Source organism: Alligator mississippiensis, chromosome 1 (genome assembly GCF_030867095.1).
Source record: "Alligator mississippiensis isolate rAllMis1 chromosome 1, rAllMis1, whole genome shotgun sequence".
NCBI lineage: Eukaryota > Metazoa > Chordata > Crocodylia > Alligatoridae > Alligator > Alligator mississippiensis.
The window spans coordinates 306,017,018-306,042,835 of NC_081824.1; the positions used below are offsets into that span (position 1 = coordinate 306,017,018).

At 41.8% G+C, this 25,818-nt stretch overlaps 1 protein-coding gene across 2 annotated transcripts in view; it reads right to left on the bottom strand.

The window, feature by feature from the left end:
* The window catches only part of OTC (ornithine transcarbamylase), a 72,619-nt gene that overhangs the window by 31,547 nt on the left and 15,254 nt on the right, over window positions 1–25,818 (bottom strand). The window contains exons 1-5 of one of the 2 annotated variants that reach the window (XM_059722603.1): window positions 24,234–25,763; window positions 19,738–19,876; window positions 19,064–19,145; window positions 10,908–10,995; window positions 348–501 (exon numbers count right to left, since the gene is read on the bottom strand). In XM_059722603.1, coding sequence (XP_059578586.1) covers window positions 348–501; window positions 10,908–10,995; window positions 19,064–19,145; window positions 19,738–19,876; window positions 24,234–24,310 — 540 coding nt within the window. In that variant the 5' untranslated portion in view covers window positions 24,311–25,763. 2 annotated transcript variants of the gene reach the window in all.

Below are 25,818 nucleotides of genomic sequence, written 5' to 3' on the forward strand. Positions count from 1 at the left end.
TGTTCCTAGCCTATGTGAAATCCTAGCTCCATTGAAATCAATGACAAGACTCCAATTGACTTCAGTGAGGCCAGGCTTTCAGCTTTATCTTAATATGTAACAAACTCTGCACATTTTTCCACTGTAGCCCCAAAATGACAAAGCACTTCAGGTCCATTGAAGTTGACTGGACTACGTGATTGCTTAAAGTTAAGCATGCATTTAACCAAATCATTGTATTGGTAATAAATTATATGTTCATACATTAACTATCTAGGTTTAGCTACTTTGACTATGAGTTTTTCAAATACTTAGCAAGACTTATTCTTACTTAAAGTGGTAGTATTAACAAAGAAGTAAATTATTACCTGAAGTGTAAGGTAATCAGCTACAATTTGGATAGGATGGTATGAATCAGACAAGCCATTGATTATTGGGATTGAGGCTTCTTTTGCCAAGAGGTCCAGATCAGATTGTTTATAAACTCGGGCCAGGATTGCATCTGTCATGCCAGACAACACCCTAGAGCACAGCAAAAAATATTGGAATGAACATAATAAATACATCCCTCCTGTATTCTTCAGTGCATGAATATTAATAAGTAGTGGCAGTGAATCATATTTTTCCAGCTTCCTGAATAATTCATAAAGGCTGCAAAATACACTTAAATTCAGACATTTAACAAGCAAAAAGAAACTACTGCTGAATGCCTAGCCCTATTCTGGGATTTTTCCATTTGGTTTTTGATTGTCACTACAAAAGAACTAATGATGTCACTTTAATAAAAATGCAGGTAACTAAGCTAAGATAAGGAATAGCTTGACAAGATAAAACTGCAAGAATTCAGTAACTTGAAAAGAGATAAGGTGTAATATTTCCTCTTAGCCTTTTAGCAAAGAACAAATGTGGTATTGGCAGAATATGATAGTGTCTTGGTGCAGTAGGATGACCTTTCCAAGGATTAGGACTCAGCGATGCAACAGGACTTTTCTATCTTAAATTACCACAATCCTTTACTGACCTTAATGTTCATGGAAGCCAGAGACCAACAGCACCATCCTAAAGTGTATCATGGATAGGTGATAATATATTGACACACACAGTAACAGCATTAAAGTATTATCAAGGTTCTAAATTAAAGTACACAGATACAGATACTTCACATTCAGACTGATATTATGGGCTTAGCTCTCTGTGCTGCTCCTAGGTACAAGGTGTTCAGAGATAAATCCGATGGGAGTGTACAGCATATTCTGTATATTCTGAAATTTTTAGACAAATTAAGTATAGAATGGGAGGTTTACTCCTCCAACTGTTTGCTTTGTGAAACTAATCAGGCTCTTAAGCAGTGCTTTGACGTTGTATTTTCTACGTTTTAATGTTTCTCTGGGCCCCTCTAAACATGCAGGTAAAGACATGATAGGATCTGATGCACAATCCACACAATCACACCTCCTGCCCTGCCACACATGCATAGCAGGAGGTATGACTGTGGGATTCAGCATTGGATCCAATCACATCTTATTGCCAGTGCAGGGTAATATTGCTTTATTACCATCCCTGGCTCCCCCTGCACTGAAAAATAGCAAGCTCTCACAACTGTGAGGTTTGTCAGCTGCCAAGACTCTCAGTAGTGGCAGCACCCCACAGTTGCCACTACTGAGATTTCCATCAGCTACAGGAACTCCCAGCTGCAGCAGTGCACGGCACACTGCTGTCCTGTCAGCTGACAAGGCTCCCAGCCACCAGGGTGTAGCTAGTTTGCTACATGTGCAAATTAAAGCTGGATAGAAACCAGCTATAAAGTTATTACACATTTTCCAGCTCTAACTTTATAGCTTTGTTTGGTATACTAGTTATTTTGCACGTGTAGTGTTTAAATTAATTGCACAATTAACTAGGTACGCAATTAAGTAATATATGTAACATGTAGAGGGGGCCTCCAAAACAAAAAAAGTAAAAAATCTGAATAGAAAAGTGTGACAGATTCTTACAACTGATGGATTGCTGACTTGCTGTAGCAGATTTCGACATTTCCTATGAAACACACTGGCTAATGTCAAAGTCCTTATGCAAGCAAGCCTCCCACTGATGCTAATTAAGAACTACTGTTCTAACTGAAGTCAGTTTAAACTGCTTTTGAGGAATACAATCCCTTCCTGAAGTGCCCCAGGTAGAAAGGAATTGAACAAAATATTTGCTGATCTGTAAAGCATAAAAATGGCTACTGTCTTGCCATTACTTAATTTTTCTGGCTAACATTTTCTGAATGTGTTACTTTTATATAACCTGCCCTGGCATAAGAGACTAGGGACAATTTTTTATCCAAACTGATCACCTCATGACCAATAGGGAGCTGAAAAAAGTTGTAAACCTTCTCATGGAAAGTACCTGGAGGAACTCAGTCACAGTGTGCTAGATTTTCTTGCTTAACCAATTAAAAAGTAGCAGTATGTAGTTACTGGAGCATGTAGTGGTAGCTGCTACATTTAGTGAATATGGGCCACATACATATATCACCTCTGTCACTCATGACAAATAATCATAGAAAAACAGAGCTGGAAAGGACCTCATGAGGTCATCTAGTCCAACACTCTGGTCAAGGTTCAATCATCCCTTGTTAAACCATCAGACAAATGTTTGTGTAACCTGCACTTAAAAACCTCTGGTCATAGAAATTCCACAACCTTCTTAGGTAATCTGTGCTAGTGCTTAACTGGCCTCAGAATTAGAATGGTCTTTTTTATGTCTAACCAAAATCTCCCTTGTCGCAATTTATGCCTATCACTTCTTGTCCTGTACACTGGCAGGATAGGGAATTGAAAAGTGAATTTTGTTCTTCAGTTGTTTGTGGAATCAGAAAATAATAAAGGCTGACTTGTCACCAGTTTTCTGTGTGCCATGTATTTACAAGAGTAGGAAGTGCAGGTCAGAACTGAAGTTGTCATGTGAAAAGCCAGACCAGACTGAAAGCCCCTAGGACCTTGCCTGAGTGGCAACTAGCATTGCCAGCTACTGAGTCCAAGTGGAGACATTTTAAAAGAAACAGTACAAGCCTGGGTTTGCCCAGGAAGCAGGAGCTGAATTCATTAGTGTTGCTCCAAGCAAAGCTGGAGCTTCTGAGGATGGAGAGGAATTAGGCCCAGGGCTCACTGAGAACTCTGTATTTGCGGAAGTTTCCAAGATATCTTTGTTGATACCAACACAGAGTTGTAGACATTTGTAATTTCATTATGAGAATTGAGATGTTTTAGCATTTATTTTTTAAAGCATGATGTCCTGGAGTCATCAATACACATGACTTTTATCTTTTGTTAAAAAAGGAAGTTTTAACCCTTCTACCTATAGAGAAATTTAAACTTTAAAATATCAGCTGCATGCACCTTAAAGGCTCAAAAACCCAAACCAAGATCCAAAGAACCACAAATTAAATTTTATATCCCATGATTTTTAATTAGTATCTCAGAGATTTGTATCTGTCATGATTTTTTAATGTTGGGAGTTGACAATAGTGCTAACTCATGTTTAATAAAGCTCCCCAAGGACCAAGTAAATTGGCAAGTGTTTCTATCCAAAATGTGTAACTCTATTACTTTCTAAGTATGTTTGTTGAAAAGATGGTTTCATCTTTTAAATTACTATCTAGTTGTCAGTGATGTCCTTTAAGCAGCTTCAGATGAATGCTCTGTGTAACTGATGAATAGGCCAAGGTGCAAATCAATCCCTTAAAAATGCAGGAATTGCCTCTCTAATAATCTCAACAGACTGTCAAATATGATCTTTGACTGCTTCAGTGAAGGTGCTGCAGCTCAGCCATTATGCTGTAGCCTTGTACCAATTTCACAATAAAACTATGGAGCACCAGGTACATGTATCCGAGGCAGTGTTTCATTTTGCCTGATGTATTTGCAGCATCAAAAGGGTGAAAAAAGCCTTTAATGAGCTAGTTTTTTAATAGTGTTAGTGTAAATGTATGTCTTTAAGAAAAATTAATGAGCACCAGTGAGCTGTGTTAGGACCAAGCTACAAGTCACTAAAATATGCTTGCAATGGAAACACTGACCCACAACAGGTCTGTATTTCAATTAGAACGAAATAATGGGACTTTCTATAGCCCTGTATTTCCTTCACTTTAAGCACCACTCTCGAGTATTCAGACTTTTAGCACCACAAATATAAAGCTGTAATTATCTGCAATACCCTTCAGGCTTATCGAGACTCCAGTATTCTTTTTTATTGTTTCTTTATTATCATGTTATTAAAATAGATGGTAGACGGGCACTTTCCTGTGTACTAGCAAAATAATATTTATTCTTCATTCACAAGCAATTCAGGGAGGTCACTTGAAATGCTTGTTCTTTATGTAATGTCTCAGTGCTGTTTCTGTATAAGTCTATATGAACTCTGGCATTGACTTCAGCCAGGGCAGGAGCAGGTCCATTATGTGCATCAGCATTTCTATTGTGCAAAAAAGCTAGTTCATCAAGTCAGCAAGTGACAGACAGCCTCTGACATATATAAGAATTTGCATTTAATCTGGTGAGGTAAGGTGTGGGGGCCTATGTAGGGACAAACTTCTTGGTAATTCTTACTGTGTCCTCTCCCCAACCCCTCCCAAACCAACGACCAGCAGCAAAAACTATACCTCTCATCTTCCCTGCTACATCACCCTCCTCTTCTGATTTTGTCATCTTGGACAACTTCATCATCCTCCCAGTCACACTGGTTTGCAACATGAAGTCAACTAGGACTTCTCTCCACTTACAGCTTTCTCTGTTTCTTGTTATCTTCATACCCCTACATTGAGGCTAAAGGCCCATCAATTCATACAGTAAAAATCCCTGTTAAGCTTTCTAATGCAGGTTATTACTAACTCTCTTTTCTGGCATCATGAACTTCCACCTCACCCTTAATCTATCCAAAATGCAGCTAAGAATCCCTTTGCTCTGACAATGTTCAGTACTTCTTCAAATCCTCTACCCTTTATCAAACTCTTGGTCCTTGTATTCTGACCTTGACATAGTAGTTCTCCTAAATGGGAGCATCTACACATGCAATTAATGTTATATGGGTTTACTGTGCAGTAATTTACTGCAAAGTAAACCTGCCGTAGGCAGGCGTCTACATTTATGGCCATCTGGGAGCAGATTTGCTCCTCATGGCAGTCACCTGTGTCTGGCCTCCGCCAGCCCTGCACCACCCCCCTGAAGAAACCAGAGGGAGCTGGAGGTTTCGGCCACAGCTGTCTGAGGCAGGAGCTCTCTTTAAAAGCCAGCCCCCTGTGCTGCTCCCTAGCCACCTGCCTTTCTGGCCTGGAGTAGGCTGCAGCATTGCCCTTTGCAATTCTGTTACCAGAGCCTATGCCCACTGTGTGATGGCTGCTCCACCCCCAGTTCCCAGAGTGACAGGTTATGTCCCAGGCTCCTGCTTGCCACCTTGCTCACCGCGCTTTGCCTCTGTGGTGACCGCCGCCTGGCACAGGTCAGTCTCAGCCCTGCCTGCCCCCTGCACTGGGTGGCCAGCTAGCCAGGCTCACCATGGTATCTCAGATCCCCTGCCACCACACTGCTGTTGCCCAGCCCATGCTGCTGCCTGGACCCTGGCAGGGACACCGGAGATGGATATGTGGACACCCCCATCAGTGCCATCCATGAGCTCCACTGGGGCTCTAGTCTTGCCACCTGTGGACCTACCTGACCAGCCAGGACTGATGGCTGAATGTTGTCCAGAGCACCTGGGACAATGAGCAGTGGCTGGAGTCCTTTCACATGACCCAGGCCACCTTCTAGGAGCTCCTCAATCAGCTCTGCCCACACTGGGATCAGCAGGCTACCAACATGTGGCAGCCCCTCCCTGCAGAGACCTGGCTGACTATCACCTTGCTCAAGCTGGCCATGCCTGCCAGTCTCTGCTAAGTTGGCCACCTCTTCAGGGTAGGCGAGATGACCACTGGGAGACTATCCCAGAAGTGGTGGCAGAGTTCTGTGCCCTGGGGTTCCCCTATGCATCAGGGCCCTAGATGGGATCTACATCGCCATCACCTGCCCACCCCACACCAACCGCCTCTAATACAGGTGCTGGGGCTTTCGCTCCGTCATGCTGCAGGACATTGTTGACCACCATGGTACCTTCATTAACATGAGCACTAGCTGGGCAGGAAGCACCTACGATACCCACATCTTCTGTAACTTTGCCCTGCCAACCCTGGTGGAGAGTGGGCACTTCAAACAAGGGGTGCCAGACCTCCAGCTGGGCAAGGTGACAGTCCCAATCCTCCTTATCAGGGACCTAACCTATCTACTACTCCTCTGATTCATTTGGCCCAACACCAGCTGACTGGACCCCCACCAGTTGCCAAGGGGCAAGCTACTGACCAACAAAAACACTTGTTCAACTACCACCTAAGCAAATGCCAAAGGAGTGTGCCTTTGGGCGCTTGAAAGCCCGTTGGAGGTCATTCAACTACAGGCTGGAGGTTGATCTGGGGAACATCACCTCTTTCATAGTGGCAGCCTGCATGCTGCATAATATCTGAGAGACAAGGGGAAAGGTTTTCAGTCAGTCTTGGGAAGAAGACTAAAGGGAAATGAGAGAAGCTGCAAGATGTAGATGAAGACAAGCAGGGGAGGGGTTAGACATTCAGGCAAACAGCGGAAGGGGAGCTGTGATCAGAAATTGTCTGGCAGCACACATCATCACTGCTCACAAGGGGGAATGTACTCTGTTACTGGGTGGTTATTATATTTCATTTTGTATTCCCTATTAGTTTGTAATTGAATAAAGTCTTTCTGAGAAACAATTTGGGATACCTTCATAGATTCATAGATGTTAGGGTCGGAAGGGACCTCAATAGATCATTGAGTTCGACCCCCTTGTTGATTACGGGTTCTGGGGGAGGTCTATGTACGGGATGAGAAGAGGACATCCTCCCTGCAGGAGGGAGGGGGTGCTGTGGGTGTGGGGCAGGTTGGGGTGTTGAGTCAGGGAGGCCTTCAGAAGAAAGGTGTTTTAACAGAATACCAGGGTGGGGGTGGGGGGATGGGTAGGTACATGACTGCGGGCCCTGAAACAAGAAAGTTGTGTGAAGGCAGAGATTGTTAGGTAAAAGGTGTAAAATACAAAGAAAGAAAGTTAATGCTGTGTTATGAGGGGTGCCAAAGTAATCCTAGGCACACCTGGATAGTAGTAATCAGAGATGCAGGAAACTGGAATTGACATGCAAACAAGGTAACTGATAAGACAATGCCTCTGACTGAGCCAAAAATGCTTCCAACACCTGCAAAAAAATTGTGCTTATGCGAGGTGTTTGTCAAAATAGTACCCCAGCTTTGTGTCCCGAGGAGCCCTCAGCATGCACCCCTGGTTTCTCTGACCAGGGTGATGGCTGCAAGCATCCAAAAAGGCTTCACACAGAGCAGCAGGCAACAATTCCTTTCAGTGTGAGAATTCCGCGCTCTACTGGAAACCAAAAGAGTGATAAGAAGGGAAGGGGGGGGGAGGGGCTGGTGGCAGAAGGGTATGGGTAGGGTGGTGATTAATGGCCAATAAAGAAGAGATAAGCTGTGTTTGCATGGTTTACAAATGTGTTGCCTGAGACAAAACTGCAAGCCTGCTTGAAGTTGTTTTTTTAAAAGCCTACAAAGAGGGTTCTCCCTCTAGGTGTTGGAATTAAGGGGTGCAGTGCCCATGCCGCCCCCCACAGTGCAGGGACAGTGCTTCCCAAAATGAGGACCCCACACTTTGCCTGTGCCTGGCTCAAAGAGGCTTCTTTAAACAGATAACAATATCTTACGGTGTGTGAACTAGAGGCTTGGCTCCACTGGAAACCCTGCGAGTCGCCCTCTGTGATGGGAGGGGGAAAAGGGGATACCATGTACATTTGTTGGGGACAGCACCAGGAGACAGCATCCAGCGGAGAATAATTAGGGGGTGTGGTGCCCACGCTGCTCCCCGCAATGCAGGGACAGTGTTTCCCAAAAAGAGGATCCCACACTTTGCCTGTCCCTCGCCCAAAGAGGCCTCAGCAAGTAGACAACAATATTTCGCAGTGTGTGAATTAGGGGCTCCACTGGAAACCCTAAGGGGAAAAACAAAAGCTATCCAACCTGACCTGAAAAAATAAACCAATCACTAAATACATTCCCAAATTGCCCCCTGCTGTAATTTAGTACTGGGATGTGAAGAAGGTACAATTGTTATGAGGTGCCCCTTAGCGTCTTTTACTAGTAATAGCACATTAACCCATAGTGAGACTTAAACACGTTAAGTAAGGTACATGTTACATCATTCGTAGTGGTACATTATGACAGTGAAAAAAACCTAGGAATATCTTAAGCTAGAAAAAGCTGATACTGTGCACAAGCACCCTATTAGCCAGTGAAAAAACTGATGGAGTGAGGACTCTTAGAGAACAATGATCTCTTAAATCACAGGAAAGAGCCCTTCATTTGCATTTAGAGGGGCAAAGGAAGCCCTGGTCTCTCTCAGTTTGATAATTCTCTGTCCCTGATGCCAAGGAAGTTACAGATGGATTGAATCACATCTCCTGCATTGGAATGGCTTCTTTCAATTTAGTATTAGCTGCCCTAGCTGGCTTGAGGGAACATTCTGAGATGTGAAAAGAAAGTCTTTCTGAAGGAATTAGTTTGAATCCTTTGATAGCATTTGATAACAGTTGGATTGCCCAACTAGAAACAAGCCTGAGGGATCTCAAATCTTTACTGTTACTAACAACTTAAGCTACCTTTTAATCAGAGAGACTTCCAATAATTGAACTGACTTTATAAATCCTATGATTGTAGTTGCCAAAATGAGCTAATGGGTAGCATTCTAGCTGAAACAAAATATTATTACAATTAATGCATATTCAACTCTTGTATGTTTCGGAGGAGAATACAGGAACAGGGAGAATTAAGTATCCTCTCTAGCCTCAGCAGACTGAAGTCTTGGCCTCCTCTCACTCATCCATGTCCCATGTTTCTTTCAGCAATTATAGGTGGAAAAGTAAAAATCTAACACATCCAAATGTTTGGCCTTTTGGTTATGTTTTGCTTTGATTTCATGGCAGAAAGAAACCAACACAGTATTAAAAAAAAAATATTCCAGCTAATGACCACAAAGAGCATAGTCACAAAGGGAAATAAAAATCTCTGCCTGCTGACTTTGGCTGCTTGCAGTCACGGAAAAAAATGGTGCTTTACTTTAAACTCAGCGCGCTCCTGCACTGAGCCCAGCAAATGCCCAGAAGAGGCAGCTTGTTAGTTGCACCTGGCTTTCCCAACATCTGTAGAAATCAGGTGCCTTAGTAGGGCATTTTTGGCACTCTTATCTAATAGCTGATTGAATCAGCTTTAGCTAAAACTGACAAAAAGCCCAGCTGAAATGCTTGATCTCTACAGACACTAGAGAGCTGGGTCAAAGTAACACGCTGGTGCTTCAGGTAGAGCATGGTTGGGTTTTTTTCCACGTATGTCAGTGCCCCCTTTGTTTCCTGAACTGAGTTTGAAACACTGGAGGTTGCATGTCTTTCAAGGAAGAAAAAAAGAGCATTCAAATAGTACTACAGAAAACTAGAACTCTTGGTTCCAAAATGATACCTTTTATTAGATCAACTGGGCTACCAAGTACACCCCTGAAACATGGAAGATACAGAATATGGCTACCAAGTACACCCTTCAAATAGTACTAACCTTCCAGCATCTGAGCCTGACTTAATTAATCTTGTGGCTGCAAAAGGCCTGTTTGGAAAGCAGCACAGTATTCTGCATGAAAGAACCTCACACTTGTTTGCTTCTTTGAATTTCTTGTCCTCTTCCTATAACACTAGAGAAAGCCACTGGCATTGCCATTCAGACTTATTATGGCAGGGTGTACTCATTACTGCCCATCTCCATGCGCTACTGGAGCTGTTTTGGACAAAGAGGCCATGTCTACATGTGATTATTAATGCAAAGCAATAAATTCCGAAGCTTACTGCTGCAGAGTTTGTTGATCTGGGAGTGCCATTTGTACATGCACCTGGGACCACAGCACATCCAGTGTGGAGGCTGCTCTACTTTGCTCAGCATGCTACAGAAGGGCTGACTGGGGCATGAGGGTGATTCAGTACAGGTCTAGCCGGCAGGCAGCCCCTGCACTGAAGCACCCTTGTGCCCCAGCCAGTTGGGGCAGCATCTACACGAGCACTGTTGCAGATTAAAAAAATCTGCAGCAAGATAGTACTTGTATTTCCTAACAGGAGCTAATTAGTCTACTGTGCAGTAAATGCCTCATGTGATGCGCCCAAGAAGAATTTGCAGTATCTAGTTTCCCTCAAGAGTTTTTTATGGGAGAGGGCAATTTTCACTTGAAACTTCACAGGGATCTTCCAATGGAGCCTTCAGGGGGAGATGCACTGAGTCAGCACATTCCCCCATACAATCCTGATAGACTTTGTGTTAGCAGCAGTCAGGATACCTGGGTCAAAGCAAACTTTGAGGGTATGGCTTCCCAGTAAGTTGAACTAATTTGTACTAAAAACTTCACAGTAGAGGTGTAAACAAAGCATTCTATCTGACCTTGTGTGATGCTATCTGTGTATGATGCATTATAAATACTTATGTTTCTATCTGTTGCTGTTATCACTCTTCTCTCCCTAAACCAAATTGACAAAGACATCTGCTTTCATAATTTTGCATGATATTCCTGAAGGGTCAACAAAGTGACAAACAGTAATGTTCTGAACTAGGAAATAATTTTGTAGTCTGGTTTGCAAAAGTTTTGGCAATGTTGGAAATTTCCTGAAAATCAGTTTTTGGGGAATTCTAAAATCATGAAAAATGTTATTGATAATGTGCTTTCCTTTCTCAAAAGTTTCAGTCAGATTTCTACAAAAAAAAATCACATGTCTAAAAAAAATATGTAAACCAAGCAAATAATATTTAACCCACCGTGCAGTATCTGTGAGACTCTCATTGATGCCCAAATGTATATCTTGTGTTGTAAGAAAACAAGGATGTCCTCCAAGGACAGCAAAGCCTGCAAAGATTACAAAATTGAACCACAGTAATCTTAAAGTTATGACTGGAATTTTAAAACTACTCTTATGCCACAGGTGCTTGCAATAAAGCGAATAAAAGGTGGGCACCCCAGTATTTCAGACAGTTAAAACCATTCTTAATAAAACACCAGTAAATGCACACCAAACTGAAATCTGTCCAAGTATTAATAGTCCTTTAGGACCTGTGTTAATGGCAAAATTCACTCAAGTTAAGGATTCATACATATTACCTCAAGAAGCATTAAGGTAATACGTTAAAAAACAAATTATTCTTTTCTCATGCCAGTGTAAACCCATTCATTCAGTGACAGGCCACACCTATGTAAAGCTAGTTTAAAGAAGACTGGATCAAGAAAATGAAATATATAAGCTTCCAGGCCTCTTCCTCACTGATTTCCATGATAGGAAAAAAAACCCAACAAATCTGCTATCATGATAGCACATCTTGGGCAGATCAACATTGTTGAAGTAACTGCCCATCTTCTGCAGATAAGAACTACATCCAGTAGTTTAAACACAGTATTATCTGGAAAAAAAAGTCAATCTAATTTTTTCTTTTGGGGAGAAGAGAGGTCTATATAAAGTATAGAAGAGTTTAGATGGTCTTGTTGGACAGTTCTGATCCAAAAAATGGCTCTGCTCAGTTGCTCTGTTACCTATCAGGGAAGTTAAAAGCTGATCAGCCTTGTTCTCACCAGCAGATGGCAATGCAGTCATTGCCATTACTTCAGCTTTTAAAATGTGTTTCAAAAGCCTGTGAAATATTAAAAAGCTATTACTACCACTATTATTCTTTAAAAATGACTGAAGTTATGGTGAATGATAATAGGTAAAACAAAGCAACTATGCTCCAAGCTAAGTGTGAAGACACTGTTGCAATGTCCTTGCAGAGCACTACCAAAGTACCCGTAAAACTACTATTGTTTAAATCCCAGCTCCAATGGATGGTAGGGGTGGGGCAGTTTCTTGGCCCCTAACAGATTAATCCCTTCTCTGGGTATATCTAAATCAACCCTGATAGGAATGACCCTTGATCCCTTTGGCTTATAAAAGTAGCTTTGATGATAAAACACTGCAAATGGAAATCCCCATATTAAACCAAATATCAGTTTGTATTTATTTCTTATACTCCCAATTCCATTCCTAGACCATGCCTCTCTCCACTCCCTTCCCACGCAGTGCATATTAGCTTCAGATCATGCAAAATTAATATCATGTTATACTCAACAATATACTCAGTAGGTATGACTGTTCTCATGCCAATGTAAATAAGAACCAACCCCACTAAAATTAATGGAGATGTCTTGGCTCACAGCATCCTTGCAAGAAGATCAGAATAAGCTCCATGGTAATTTTTCAATACTTAAATGCTAATATTTCCAGGAATAGCACTGCATATACTTTGGGGGAAGCTACCGTCTCCTTCTTTCCTTATCCAGAATTATATGGATTTGAAAAAGGGAAGACAAATTACTGAGTTTTCCCTGGCATTGCCTTCTCCTTTCTGCAGGACATACACAAGCACTAGCACTAGCATAAAGGTTTTGTCACATGCTAAGGAGGAAATATCTATGGGATGGGCTCTTTGTTATATCATTGACTGCACATCATAACATCTTTATACAAGGCAAGGTTTAAATTGAAGTCCACACACAGAATTGCATGTTATAAAGCTGCAATTTATTTTTGTTGACAGTGCAGCAAAAAATCCTCTATAAAAATGTAGAGTATTTAGAATGGAAAATAAGGTTAAGTAGTTACACCATGCCAACAGTTCCCATGGCTGCCATTTTAAGAAGGGAGAAAAACACATGTGGAAGGTAATGCACATGTATATAAGGTAGCACGTGCCTTTAGTAAAATTAATTTTTCAAAGGGATCTCATGTGATATAAGACAAAACAGAGTTTGTCCCAGTGGGCACATCTACATGTGTTCTTTAATGCGCAATAGCCGATTTAGTATGGATAAAAGCATCAGAAAAAATCATGTGCTTTTGCTAATGCACATTAAAATAGGCCAATGCACCTTTTTCTAGTACCTCACAATGCAGGTACTAAATTTCATGTGGATTAAGGAACATGTAGACACACCCAGTACATTCCACAAAGCCACTACTTAATTCCACAAAACATCTCCTATATGAAGTTTTTGTGAGGCTCTTCCAAAAATGAGAAATAAAGACTTAAACTCAATTGACTACTTTGTATAGGTATAGGGAAGGTGGTATAGACACTCCCTGGAATGATGCAGATACACTGTAAGGAGCAATGTTTGTGTGGACCCACCCAATGCTACTGGAAGGATTTTCCTGAATAAGTCACTGTTATAGGGATCTGAAGACATTCCCAAAATCTCTGGCATAGAGAGCATGCTAGGGACAAGGCAGCAGCACATTACACTTCAAAGACTCAGAGCAACAGGGATACACAGGGAGGCTGTCTAAATCATGCCTGAATCTTGGAGAACAGCCCAGATCAAGAGAGCACAAAAAAGGGCACCTATACCTTTGCAGGGAGGCTGCTCCAATGCGCTATAATTACAGTACATTGGAGCAGACTGAGCATGATGATCATTGCACTCCAGTAGACTACAGCATCACATGTATCAGTTCCCCCACACTGAGAAATGGTGGTAGGGGCATTTTAACTAAAGCTCATTTGACAAGCTTTAGCTAAAGTGCCTCCACCACCATTTTTCAGCGCAGGGACACTGATACACATGATGCTCCAGGCGCTTTAATTAGAGCGGCTCTTGGAGCTGCTCTAATTAAAGTGCTCCCCCCATTCCCAGAGCACATGTATAAACAGTAAAAAGCACTGTATCCATCTTTGCTCTGTGCTATGAGTTCTGAGCTATTTCTCATGGGAGATACAGCAGAGAAGCTTACCTATGGAGAACACACATAGGTGCACCCCATACACAGCTTTGTCCTTAACATGGACAGCCTGATGATTGCTTCCTCTCTCACGTATCAAAGGAAGGAGACACAGGGCAACCAACTTCCTCATTGCCCTTCCACCACAGCATCTAAATTTGTGAGCACTACCTGCCAGAATTTGACACTTAAAAAGTACATTTGAAAGACAGATTTAAATTTAAGTGCTCTATATAGTAACAATCCTGTGAACATTCCTAAGGTATGAAGCCTGAAACCTAATGAAAATTCTTTACAGATAGCTCAATAAGAGAAGGTTATGACACAGAAGCGATCCATCTTGATAAGTGTAGCCAGAGCAGATGCTATGCAATACTGGGCATGACAATAAATATCAGATATTAGACTTCCTGATATGCTGTATATTTATTCTCTCCACAAGGAGCATATAATATGTAATTGTAGGGGTGAATATATGTAGTAAATATCTTTGTACAGTCCTGGCTGTAATTCTCCTCTCACACTGACAGTAGCATAACTGGGGGGAGTTATCATGGAGCCCCTTAGGGAGTCTTAGTCACAGCAGCAACACTTCTCCTCCTACCACTCTTAAGCAGGGTTTTGCCCAGGGTACAAAACTTGTTCATAATACCTCTGCAAACTGGTTTGACTTGGGACTAACTCCGTTGTAGCCAATGGCAGCTCAACACAGTACAAGATTCAGACCAATGGTCTCCCAGACACGTAGAAAACAATCTCTGGGGAGTTATTTTCCCTCTGAATATTATTTACGGGTCCTCCCCCATTTCTAACTTGTAACACAGTCAGATTCATTAGCCTTTGGTTCTTGACACTTAAGTTTGGGTACATACATATTTTAAACACATGGTGAAGAGCTAGCATAAAGTTTATATCAAAGTTGTAATGAGACCCAGCATGACATTCACCTGTCTAACATGGCCAAGAAGAGGATGCTTATTTTAAAAGTAATGTTTGATTATGTGAAAAGTACTTTTTTCTAATATTCAAGGATTATGCAGATTTTAAATAGACTGTGAATGGGACTTTGAATGCAAACAGATGTTGTATTTCCCAGTATTATAGCTAGTGGGCACATCTACATGAGATGCTTAGTAAGCATTGGTCTAATTCTTCTACACATTAGTGCAGCTAACAAAAACTTTGCTAATGTACTAAAGCACAGTAGCTTTAGTCTAATTTGCATTAAGCGTCACACAAAAACCATTCATATGCACTAATGTACAGTAGCATCGATTATGGTACATTAAGTTAGTACCTGTTATTACAGGGACTAAACTTAATGCGCCGTAATTACAGTGTATTAATGGATGTGTGGACGAGTCCACTGATAGTAGTACATTTGGTAGCCTCTGCAAAACAAACATCTGGAAGTTATTTGCAGTTCTACTTAACCACATTTACTTAAGAGCTTTAGTCCCAACAACATGCACTAGAAGTCTTCACTGTACCGATTTGACAAGATTAATTCAGTCAAAAGAACAAAGTGAAAATAAATAACATAATAAATGATTCATTACAATTTCTTCATTACATTTAAAATCCTCTCAGGATAATATGAGTTAATGTAATATGCTGAAAGAACCACAACTATAACATTTATATCATATAGCATTACAAATTAACTTTCATTTACTTATTTTCTAAGAGCAGAGTTCTTTAATGGCAGGAGTTTTTAGAATTCTTCCACAGTGGGCAGATCTCCATGTTCACTAACGCACCGTCACTACAGTGCATTTAGTACCTGTTATTACAGGTAATAACTGGTGTTACTGCACATTAGCGCTAACAAACACTTTTTTGTAATGTTTAATGCTCATTGGACTAAGTCTACTGCTCATTAGTGCAAACAAATGCTTTTTTGTGATGATTAATGCTCATTGAACTAATCTGCTGCACATTAGCATGGTTTTTGCCTGTGATGCTAATGCACAGTAGAATTAGTCCAATGGGCATTAAGCGTCTCGTATAGACCCACCCATTGTTAGGAAACAGCAGCGATCTCTTAGATGCTGAACAGTGAAGTTCTTGCAAACAATGCTTTAAAAATGGAATTCCTTTTTACTGAAATACACGACTTCCTTAGGAGTTGTACCAAAGCTACTAGAGTACTGTAGTGTTTGCTTTCACATACCCAGAGGGACAGATTATCAGGGCCTTGACAAATATAGGACCTTTTCCAAGACTTGAAGATTATTGCTCCTGAGAAATACCATTTGATATGAATTTTGAGTTTTATAAATAAACTTTGCAATCCTTAATTTCACATCAGAAAATTGATATGAAATTAACTTGTTTAGCTAACAACGACTGGTGTGACCCTCACATTTGGTATGAACTTTCAATTTGAAAGGGGGCTGTCATTTTACCAGACATAACAGCTGGAGAGGATAAAATTTCCATTGACAGAAAAATAGCTTTGTCTGCTAAAAAACCCAAACAGATCTTAGAAGGACTTGTCTACCATGTGGAGTTGAGATTAATTAAGGTGAGAAGTTAATGCACTAAAATGAACTGTGCTAAGCTCCCACATGGATACTCTCATTCAGAAGTAAATTAACTTTACATCACTAATTTAATCCTTCTTAGATTAACTTCACACCTTTAGTTCATTCATTTTAACTTTCTTGAGAGCCACCACGTGCAGAAGTCATTAGAAGTAACAATCAAAGTGGCAGTTGCCTGCATATGCATGTGCCAGGGGGAAGGGAGGGTGCAGGGAACTCCTTGTTCATCAACTGCCCAATGGGAGAGTATAAGGGGCAGCCCTAAATTGAATACCATCTGGTATTCAAAGAGCTGGGCTGACTTCAAAGGGAGTCTCAGGTAGAGCAGACAGGGTAGAAACACCTATAGAAGCTGTGTTGACTAGGACCTGGAGTAAGCAGAGCAGGGCAAAAGATAGCATAAAGACATATGGCCCCATACTGGCAGCCTATGCCATCAGAACTTTGGATCTTGGGAGAATTCACAGGTTTTGGAAGCTGAACAACCTACTTCTTCCTCCCCCAACCTTTTGTTGTTGTTTACTCTCTTTCCTTACAGAGAAATGTGAAGGCAACTCAAATGACTTCCTTGTCCCTGGAAGGAGTCTAGGAAATGTAGGGCCCAGTGTTGTTTAATTCTTCAAAATAAATATGAGAAAGGCAAGAATGTCCTTATCTGCTGAGTTTTCATAAACTGTCTACCAAAATGATTACTTGGAAGTGAGATTAGAAAGATTAGATTTGCACCAAACGATTATGGGGTCAGTACTGCAAATGTGTAAGCATATTCCTGGCTTATTTGCATAGTCCCATTAACCTCAGTGGAACTACCATATAAGTAAAGTTAGGCATGTATTTAAGGGACTGTGGGATTGGATCCTAAGGGAAAAAAGTTCCAACGTCTTATTTTATGAGGCTAATACCTCAGATTCTGTATCAAGTATTGGTTCAACAGATAAGCTGATTAGTTTTCCTTATTTTTCCCCTTATTTTTTTCTAAGAGCATAGCAAGACTTTGCCATGGTTCTTAAACTACATACATATTCTAAAATGTGACAGCACTGAAGTATAACAATTTAGACAGACATTTATTAGAGCCTGTACAGGATTACATTTGGATACTTGCCAAAATTCATTTAGGGAAAATGTGCATCTAGGCAACATGGCCTAAAACTTAGCCAAGAATACTTAATAATTCCTGTTATATTTCAGTCCTGACTTGTTTAGAAATGATCTGAGGAAACTGTAGTGATCAAAGAAATGTGCTGGCATTATTAGCACTTGGGCCAGGTGCAAACATTATACTTTTACTGGTCTAAGTAGTTGGAAACTGGTCAAAGCTCATAACAGAACATAAGTTTGGCGCACATAGACTGAGCTAAAATGGCAGAATACTGCCTAAGACAGACCTGGACTGATGTGTACTCAAACTTAATCAATTTAAGTTAGACTGGGAGTGACTACATATTACCCTATGGTGATGTAGAGACACACTATGTCACCATACGGTATGCTACATCAATGTAGTGATCGTGTGTGTCTACATGTGATCACCATCTACGTCGCCAGAGCAGTGCGCTCCCCGGGTATATTGCTCCGCTACAGCGAAGTAGCAGCAAAATCTACTCATGTGTACTAACCGCCCATACTGTGTTGTGCTTTAGTACTTCCAAAGGAAGTATGGCAATGTGTAGACGCACCCACAGGTGTACAGAACTTCAGGACCAGTTCCCCTATCTAGTTAAGTTAGGTCACTGTCCACTGGCATCCCAAGCTCCTTTGCAGGCCGCACCTACCTCCTCCCCCCGTTTCAGGGAGGTGCACTAGCACTCATCCCACACTTGGCTGCTCCAGCCAAGAGCCCAGTGGGCCCTGCCCCTGAGCTTTCATAGAGCCAAGTCAGCACAGACCCTTTCCACAGCCCTACCTCCTGCCTCCAGCCAACTGTCAGCCACAGGCGGGCAGTGTAGGAGGGAAGGCAGGCATCTGTGTCCCTGCATAAACCCCATCATGAAGCATTTCATGACGTACACAAAGACCTGACACTGAGCCCAAAAGAACTCCCGCGAGGAGGTGCACCATCATGAAGCCTAAGCAGGCTGCCAGGCACAGGCAAGCATTCCCTCCTCCCCTTGCCATGTTGTCTGTCAGACACCGGCATCTGTCAGCTGCAGGACAGCAGCAGGCTGGGAGGAAATGCTCACCCATGCACAATAGCCAATCAAAGGTGGCCTAGATGCTTGGGTGCACTTGGCAGTCTCCAGCAACCTGAGGAGCCCACAGAGCATACTAGGAGGTGTACAGGAGCTCCCCCAACCTTCTGGCCTTGGCCAGTGCAGACAACCTGCATTATTTCCCTCCACCACCACCAAAGGGCAAACGTGTGTTTTGTTCACTACCAATCTAACCTATGCCACTTACAGAAAACCATGTAACTTAGATCAATTCTGCCTTGGGATTCCTGCCACAGTGTGAGATACAGTACAATAAGACATTGACCTAACTTTCTAGTTAACAATCATTCTTCTCAGATATTCATTCTTTCTGCTCTCCACCTTTAAACTTCTTATGAGCTGAAATTGCAAAGAACATAATTCATAATTATGGACAAATTCACTCTGCATCTGTTTTAGTCTGGACTTACCTGTTTCTGTGGATAGTCTAGTTCTTGTACTTCTTTTTTCAAAAATCATGGCTAAAGATTTTCCTTGCATCAAAGGTAAATACTGAAGAAACAGGAATTGGGGGTTTGAAAAGTCTTTCAATCATATGTGATTAGTTATGATACATTCACTTATTTGCTTACCGGCTACAGCGAGTTAAAAACAGCAATCACTGTCCTAGTTTTAGTCCCTTGCCCTACAAATCAGTTATTACCACAGGAAAGAGTTTGAGAGAAAGATATAGTTCTAAGGACAAAAATCAACTGCATTGTTTGGTTTGGTTTGGTTTGGACTAGCTTTAAAGATATCTCTGATTTTATCTTGATCCCATAATACTTACAGAATTGCATTGCAAATCATATAGATATTTTGTGCAACATAACCAAACTAAAAACAATAGAAACAGTCAGTAACAAAGTTATACATGTTGTGCAAAAATGTCTGCTCTTGTCATTAGCAAGCTACCCTCTTATATCCAAAGGACTCTGCATTTCTAACTGAAAGACATAAATATTTGCTGATAAGGGGTTAAATGAAATTTTAGGACCAGCCAGTATAGTTGTTAATTCACATTTTATTTCATGGCAATAGCTGTTTTGCCAGTATGAATAATCTAATTGGCAGTAAATGGATATTAGCTGAAGACACTGAATACCTCTCCCTTGTGCTTTATTCTTTGTTTCAAATCTGATGCCACCCATAGCAAATACTTTATTTCTTCTGCTGTGTAATTTTGCAGAGTTAGAAGGTCACGACCTTTCAGATGCACATTAGTTTGAGTTGGTTTTCCAGGCCTGTGTCAAAATAATGACAAAAATATGCTCTTCATCATTTGGCATTAATTTGTACTCTTAATTAAACTAAAGAACAAGCAACTATATCTTTTTCACTAGCCTCATTTGACCCAGATGGATAATCTTGATGGTCTGTGCTAATTAGTTTAAATGACTTCCACTGTCACACAGACACAACATATTACAATTTACTATATTAATCACCATGGTAACACTCTCCTAAATATGATTAGAATCTCTGAATCTGATTTTATATCCTATGGCTTCCAATATGAGTATAACTTGATTGCACACTGCATAATCAAAAAAGCCCAAAGTATAGAACTATTCAGGGTATGGTAACACTTAGATCTGGACTGTATCTTGCTCTACAGGGGTGCAAATAAAAGATTCAAACTGATGCATTTGACCAAGGAACAATTAAAATAATCCTAAATGCCCTGTTAAAAGGCCCTGTGTACAGGCAAAAGAGGCCACAGGTAGCCACAAACTCCTCTCTTTTACTGGCCAGCCTCATGCTCAACCCCAACATACTATGCAAGCCTGAAGCGGGGATGGCTTCTTATGCAGTAGAGCCTAAATGGTCTTGACTGCCTCAAAATGAAAGCAGAAAATAAAAGGATTTTGGCCAGGCTGAGACACCCCTCCTCAGAAACATTGCCAGGGCTCTGACTGACACATGGGCCCAGAATCTGGGGGTTTTGGCATGCCACACCAAGCCTTGCATCTTTGCATCCTGGAGCTGTGGCACTGGCCAGGTGAGCTTTGGAACCCACCTGACCTTGGCATGTGGCAGTGGGAAAACAAAAATTTTATGTGGCTGCCACTCTGGCTAGCTGAGAGCCGAGGACCCACAACTAGCCTTGAGCTCACACCCTAATGCTTCCTAGTTTATCATAGAGGCCTCAAAGTCACAGAACTGGGGCTGGACCTCTGCCATCTAAAGCCTGAGCGCACTAATCACTAGTAATCCCCTGCTACCCACCCTGCACCCTTTGGTGGAGGAAAGGAAGAAAAAACAAAAACAAAAATTAGTGTCCTGTGAAAAGGCCCTGTGCCCAGGTGGAAGAGGCCACAGGCAGCCACAAACTCCCCTCTTTTACAGGCCAGCCTCATGCTCAGTCCCAAACATACTATGCAAGCCTGCAGTGAGACTGGCTTTTTATGCAGTATGGCCCAAATGGTGTCAGCCATGCCAAAATGAAAACAGGAAAAAAAAGGGATTTTGGCTGGGCCAAGATACCCCTCGTCAGACACACTGCCGGGGCTCTGACAGATGCATGAGCCCAGTCTCTGGAGTTTAGTGTGGCATGCCACATCAAGGCCTTCATTTTTACCCCCTGGAGCTATGTGGTATCAGTCAGTGGTATCAATTTCTTTTCAAACAGGGAAAACTCAGCAATTAAATAGCTTAGAAGGAAAGTTAAAATGGAACTCAATGAAATGGAAGCCAGATTGGATTTTTTCCTCTTTTTTTTCCTGAAAAGTTAAGGCAGTTTCCCACAGGTTATTATTTATATCATTATCATAGGCTGCTGAAGTATGAATCATTATTTAGTTAGATATTAGTGATCACAGCAGATACTGATTTCTTGAGATAAAGGTAATTTTCTTGACATGGTCTACGCATTTCGATTTGAAGGGTAGCTATAGCTAAAAATGTGATTTGCTAAACAGCTAAATATAAATATTACACTAAGAGCCTATTTAAGTTACGAGACCATGTTTGACACCTGGTCAACGGTGGTCATCTTTTATATCAACTTCTATGTCAAGCTTCCTAAGCAAATGAAGGTTTTATTAATTGCCAGATACGCAAGTAGAAAACTCATATAAGAAATAGCAGGTTGAGCCTGAGTGCTGCAGTTGTCTTCAGACAAAGGAAAATAAAACTAAGAGCTCAGGAAACACTTTCAAACTGGTGTAAAGAAAACAGAAGACAGATGAAAAAGTTGTTTATGGCTTATTCGGATTTGTGTGAATGTATAACTCTTGCATGCAGTTTTTTTACATGTGTTGCTTATTCTGTTAAGGTCTGATCCTGTTCCCAGTGGGCATGTCTACATGTGCGCTTTAATGTGCAATAGCCTATTTTACTGCACATTAAAGCACCACGTAAAAAACCATGCTATTACGCTAATGTTCAGTAAAATAAGCTACTGTTTATTAAGCGCCACTTAAAAACCATGTGCATTTGTTACTGCACCATAAGGCAGCCTAATGCGCATTTGTTTAGTACTTTACACTGGAGGTACTAAATGTAATGCACATTAGGAAAAGCACCCTAATGCACATGTAGATGCACCAAGTTACTTCAATGTGAAAATGCCTATAAATCTCAATAATGCAGGATCAAGTCCTACATCAGGGGTCAGCAACCCCCGGTACGTGTGCTGAACACAGCACACAAGGCCATTTTGCTCGGCACGCCACCGCCAGCCTGGGCTCTAGGCAGCTGCTGCCAGTTATGAAGCCTGGGCTGCTCCCAGCAGGCAGCTGGGCAGCTGCCAGCCCTGCTGCAAGCAGACCGGGCTCCATGGTTGGCAGTAGCTACCCAGAGCCTGGGCCAGTTGCAGCTAGGAGGCTGCATACACCTGCTCTGGGCTCCAGCATTAGCTCCATACCAGCAGGTGCACACACGCCTCGGAGCGGACAGTGGGGGAGCAGCCTGAGGCAGTGCAATTCGGCCTCTTCCCCGCTGCTAACACAGAGCTGATGACTGGGCTCCGGAGCCTGGCGCAGCTGTTTGTAGCCAGCCTGAGCTCTGGGCAGCTGCAGAAGGCAGTGGGCAGGCTGCAAACAGCTGCGCCGGGCTCCACAGCTCCGGCATCAGCTCCATGCTGGCGTTGACTGCACGTGTACCTCAGAGCAGACAGCAGCAGGTCTGTGCTGCCTCAGGCCCTATCCCCACCATCCGCTCCAAGGCACACGTGTATCCACCGGTATGGAGCTGATACCAGAGCCTGGTGCAGCTATTTGCAGCCTCCTGGCTGCAGCCGGCCAGGCTCTGGTAGCTGCTGCCAACCAGAGAGCCCAGGCTGCTTGCAGAAGGGCTTGCAGCTGAGCCCACCTGACTCCTACCCATTCTGAGCCCAGCCCCCCACCAGGATGAGGCTGGATGCCCCTTGCCAGGAGCACTGCACCTTTTGTGGACTTAGCTGTGTGGGGCGGGTGGGTGGTTGGGCTGATGGGCAGGCTCTGGGCCAGGGCCTTGGCCAGCCGCACTGCAGCCTGGGGGCTGGCTCCCTGGGGAAGCACAGGGGCTCTGGCAGGACCAGGGCATTGTTGGGTCGGACTTTGTCCAGTGGCCCAGGAGCCCGGCTCCATGCACCTGCGCATCTGGTTCTGTGTGTTTGTCTGCCTCTGTCTGGTTCTGTTTGTCTGTGTGCACACACATGTGTCTAGTTCCAGATGTTTGTGTGCATGTCTCTGTTCTGGGTGTGTTCTGGTTCTCTGTGTTTCTGCACATGGTTCTCTGTGTGCATGTGCGTGTGTCTGGTTCTCTCTCTGCTCTCCTTTTTCTTTCTTTTTCTCTCTCTCTCACTCCCCTTTCTCTTGTCTCTTTTTTCTCTCTCTGTCATTGCAACATGCTCAACAAAAGGAATACACAACAACAAAGGCAACATTTATGATTATTAAATATACTAATATGCAGTGCATGCTGCATGTACCCCCCCCCCCCCCATTTTGTTTTTCTGGCACACCAGCACTCTGGCACCTTCCAAGGTAGACATTGTGGTTTTTTCGGCACTCTGGTTGAAAAACATTGCCTACCCCGGTCCTACATGATTAATTTTACCTTGATTCTCATGATCTGACAAGAAATAAAGACAGTACCATGAAATATTGTGATGTAAATACTTTTTAGAAGCCATAGGGAATGCCAAGTCTAAATTGCTGAAACAAGGCAAGACACAGCTGTCAGAATGGCGTGGTTAATCTTGTCTCTGGTATTATGCTCTTTATGCATGCATGGATTGTAATATAAGGAGAGCAGAACATTGACGATAAGAATCACCATATTCCCAGGAAAAGAAGGGGTTTTTTTGTGTGTTTGTCCATAGATAAAAGAATCTCTTAAACTGTTCAGTTATGTAGTTGAGTGCTTATTATAACTTATGGCACTTACAGCACCCACTGAACTGAAACAGAAGCAAATATTTCAATGTGTAGTTAAACATCTGCAGATAATATAACATGATTCCAAAAAGATTAAAAAGGAAGAGGATAAAAACACAGAATTACAGTCTGCTGCCTAAAAATGGACAGCAAAAGGGTACTAAAAACCCTAAAAGAAGTCTTTTCCTGACACAATCATTTGTCTAAAGAATTCAGTTATTCAGAAATTATTACTTACTGGAAGTGTCGCAGCAGGTGTTGGCCATTCTTTCTTAAAACTACAGTGCTGAGTAGGTTCCTCAAATTGAAAAGCATCTTCCTTTTGGATTAAATTTTTTTTAGTCCTGGAAAGATGGTTAGCTAACCTGAAGTTCCATGAAGTAGAGAATGCCCTATGATTCACTGAGCAAACAAAGGTACTATCATCATGAGGCAATGTTACCTTTGATTGTCCTGACTGGGACTCAGGCTGCTGAGGGGTGAGAGTGCATCTGCCCTTATTCAAATTCTTTAGATAAATGTTTCTCATGAGGCCAACTTGTGCAACTCACAGTTTGTGCTTTTGCATGAAAGGAACATTATGGTTGTGTCAGTATTCTTTCTTAACAATTTTATATTGTTAAGTATTTGTACCTAAGAGTAAAATCATGGAAAAATCTAAGAGCAGAATAGGGAGCAGCTACACTAAGAAAAGAAATTTAAATTTGCCTTTTAAGAGAAAATTTTCAAAATACATTACATTAGCTCAATATTCAAAATTCCCAATGCATGTAAAGAGTTAATTAATTGTGGTCTACTCTGAAAACATACCCATTCATTTTAAGCTGTTTACAATCCATTTGTTACTGATAACTAGTGATACTGGGAAGTTTACCCCTATGTTTCCATTTTTATTAGGTACCCACAGAAAAATGAAGTAGATGCTTCATAGATTCTTGATAATTTAGGTTTTATCTTGAATCCATTTAAAATAACTGGAGTTTTGCCCTTGACTTTAATAGAAGCATAACTGACCCCTCATTTCCTTTTTTTTTTTTTTTTAACTTTGTACCAAAATTTCTCAAATTACCCTTTGAGAAATGCGTGCATGATCACGTTTTATAGTCTTTTAATTCACCTTTAAACTAGTCCTAAATCTTTCTAAAACTTCCTGAGTAAACATCCAGAATCATGTCTGTTGAATTAATGTCCTACATATTCGTTTAGTATTCTCTAGACATGTCTACATAAGATGCTTAATGAGCAGAAGACTAATTCTACTGCACATTAGCACAGCAGGCAAAGCCCATGCTAATGCAATAATGCACAGCAGATTTAGTCTAATGCACAGTAGCATCACAAAAAAAATAACCATTCATTTGCACTAATGTGCAGTAGTGCCAAGTTCGGCTCATGAAGTTAGCACCTGGCATTACAGGAACTAAACTTAATGTACCACAATTATGACACATTAATGAACGTGTAGACGCACCCTCTGTGGTAAAGGCAAGCACGTACACCATACATCCTAATTAATTGGGTGATGCTCACTTAGTCAGGAGAATTCTCTATAAAGCAACCAAATATTTTTACAAAGGCATGCTACTTATTTTTTTATTCCCATAATAAAGTGTTGCTGATAGGGGGGAAAAATGTTAAGCGAAGAGGCACAAGAGTATGTGAATTGCAGTGCTGAGACTCAGGAGACCTGAGATAAGTTCACAGCTCTGGCACAGGCTTCTGGGCAAGTCATTAAGGGCATATCATATCACCTCCATGTCATGCCCAGAACCAGGATTGTGAAGCATATCATATCTGTTTACTTCTACTCAGTGTGACAAATC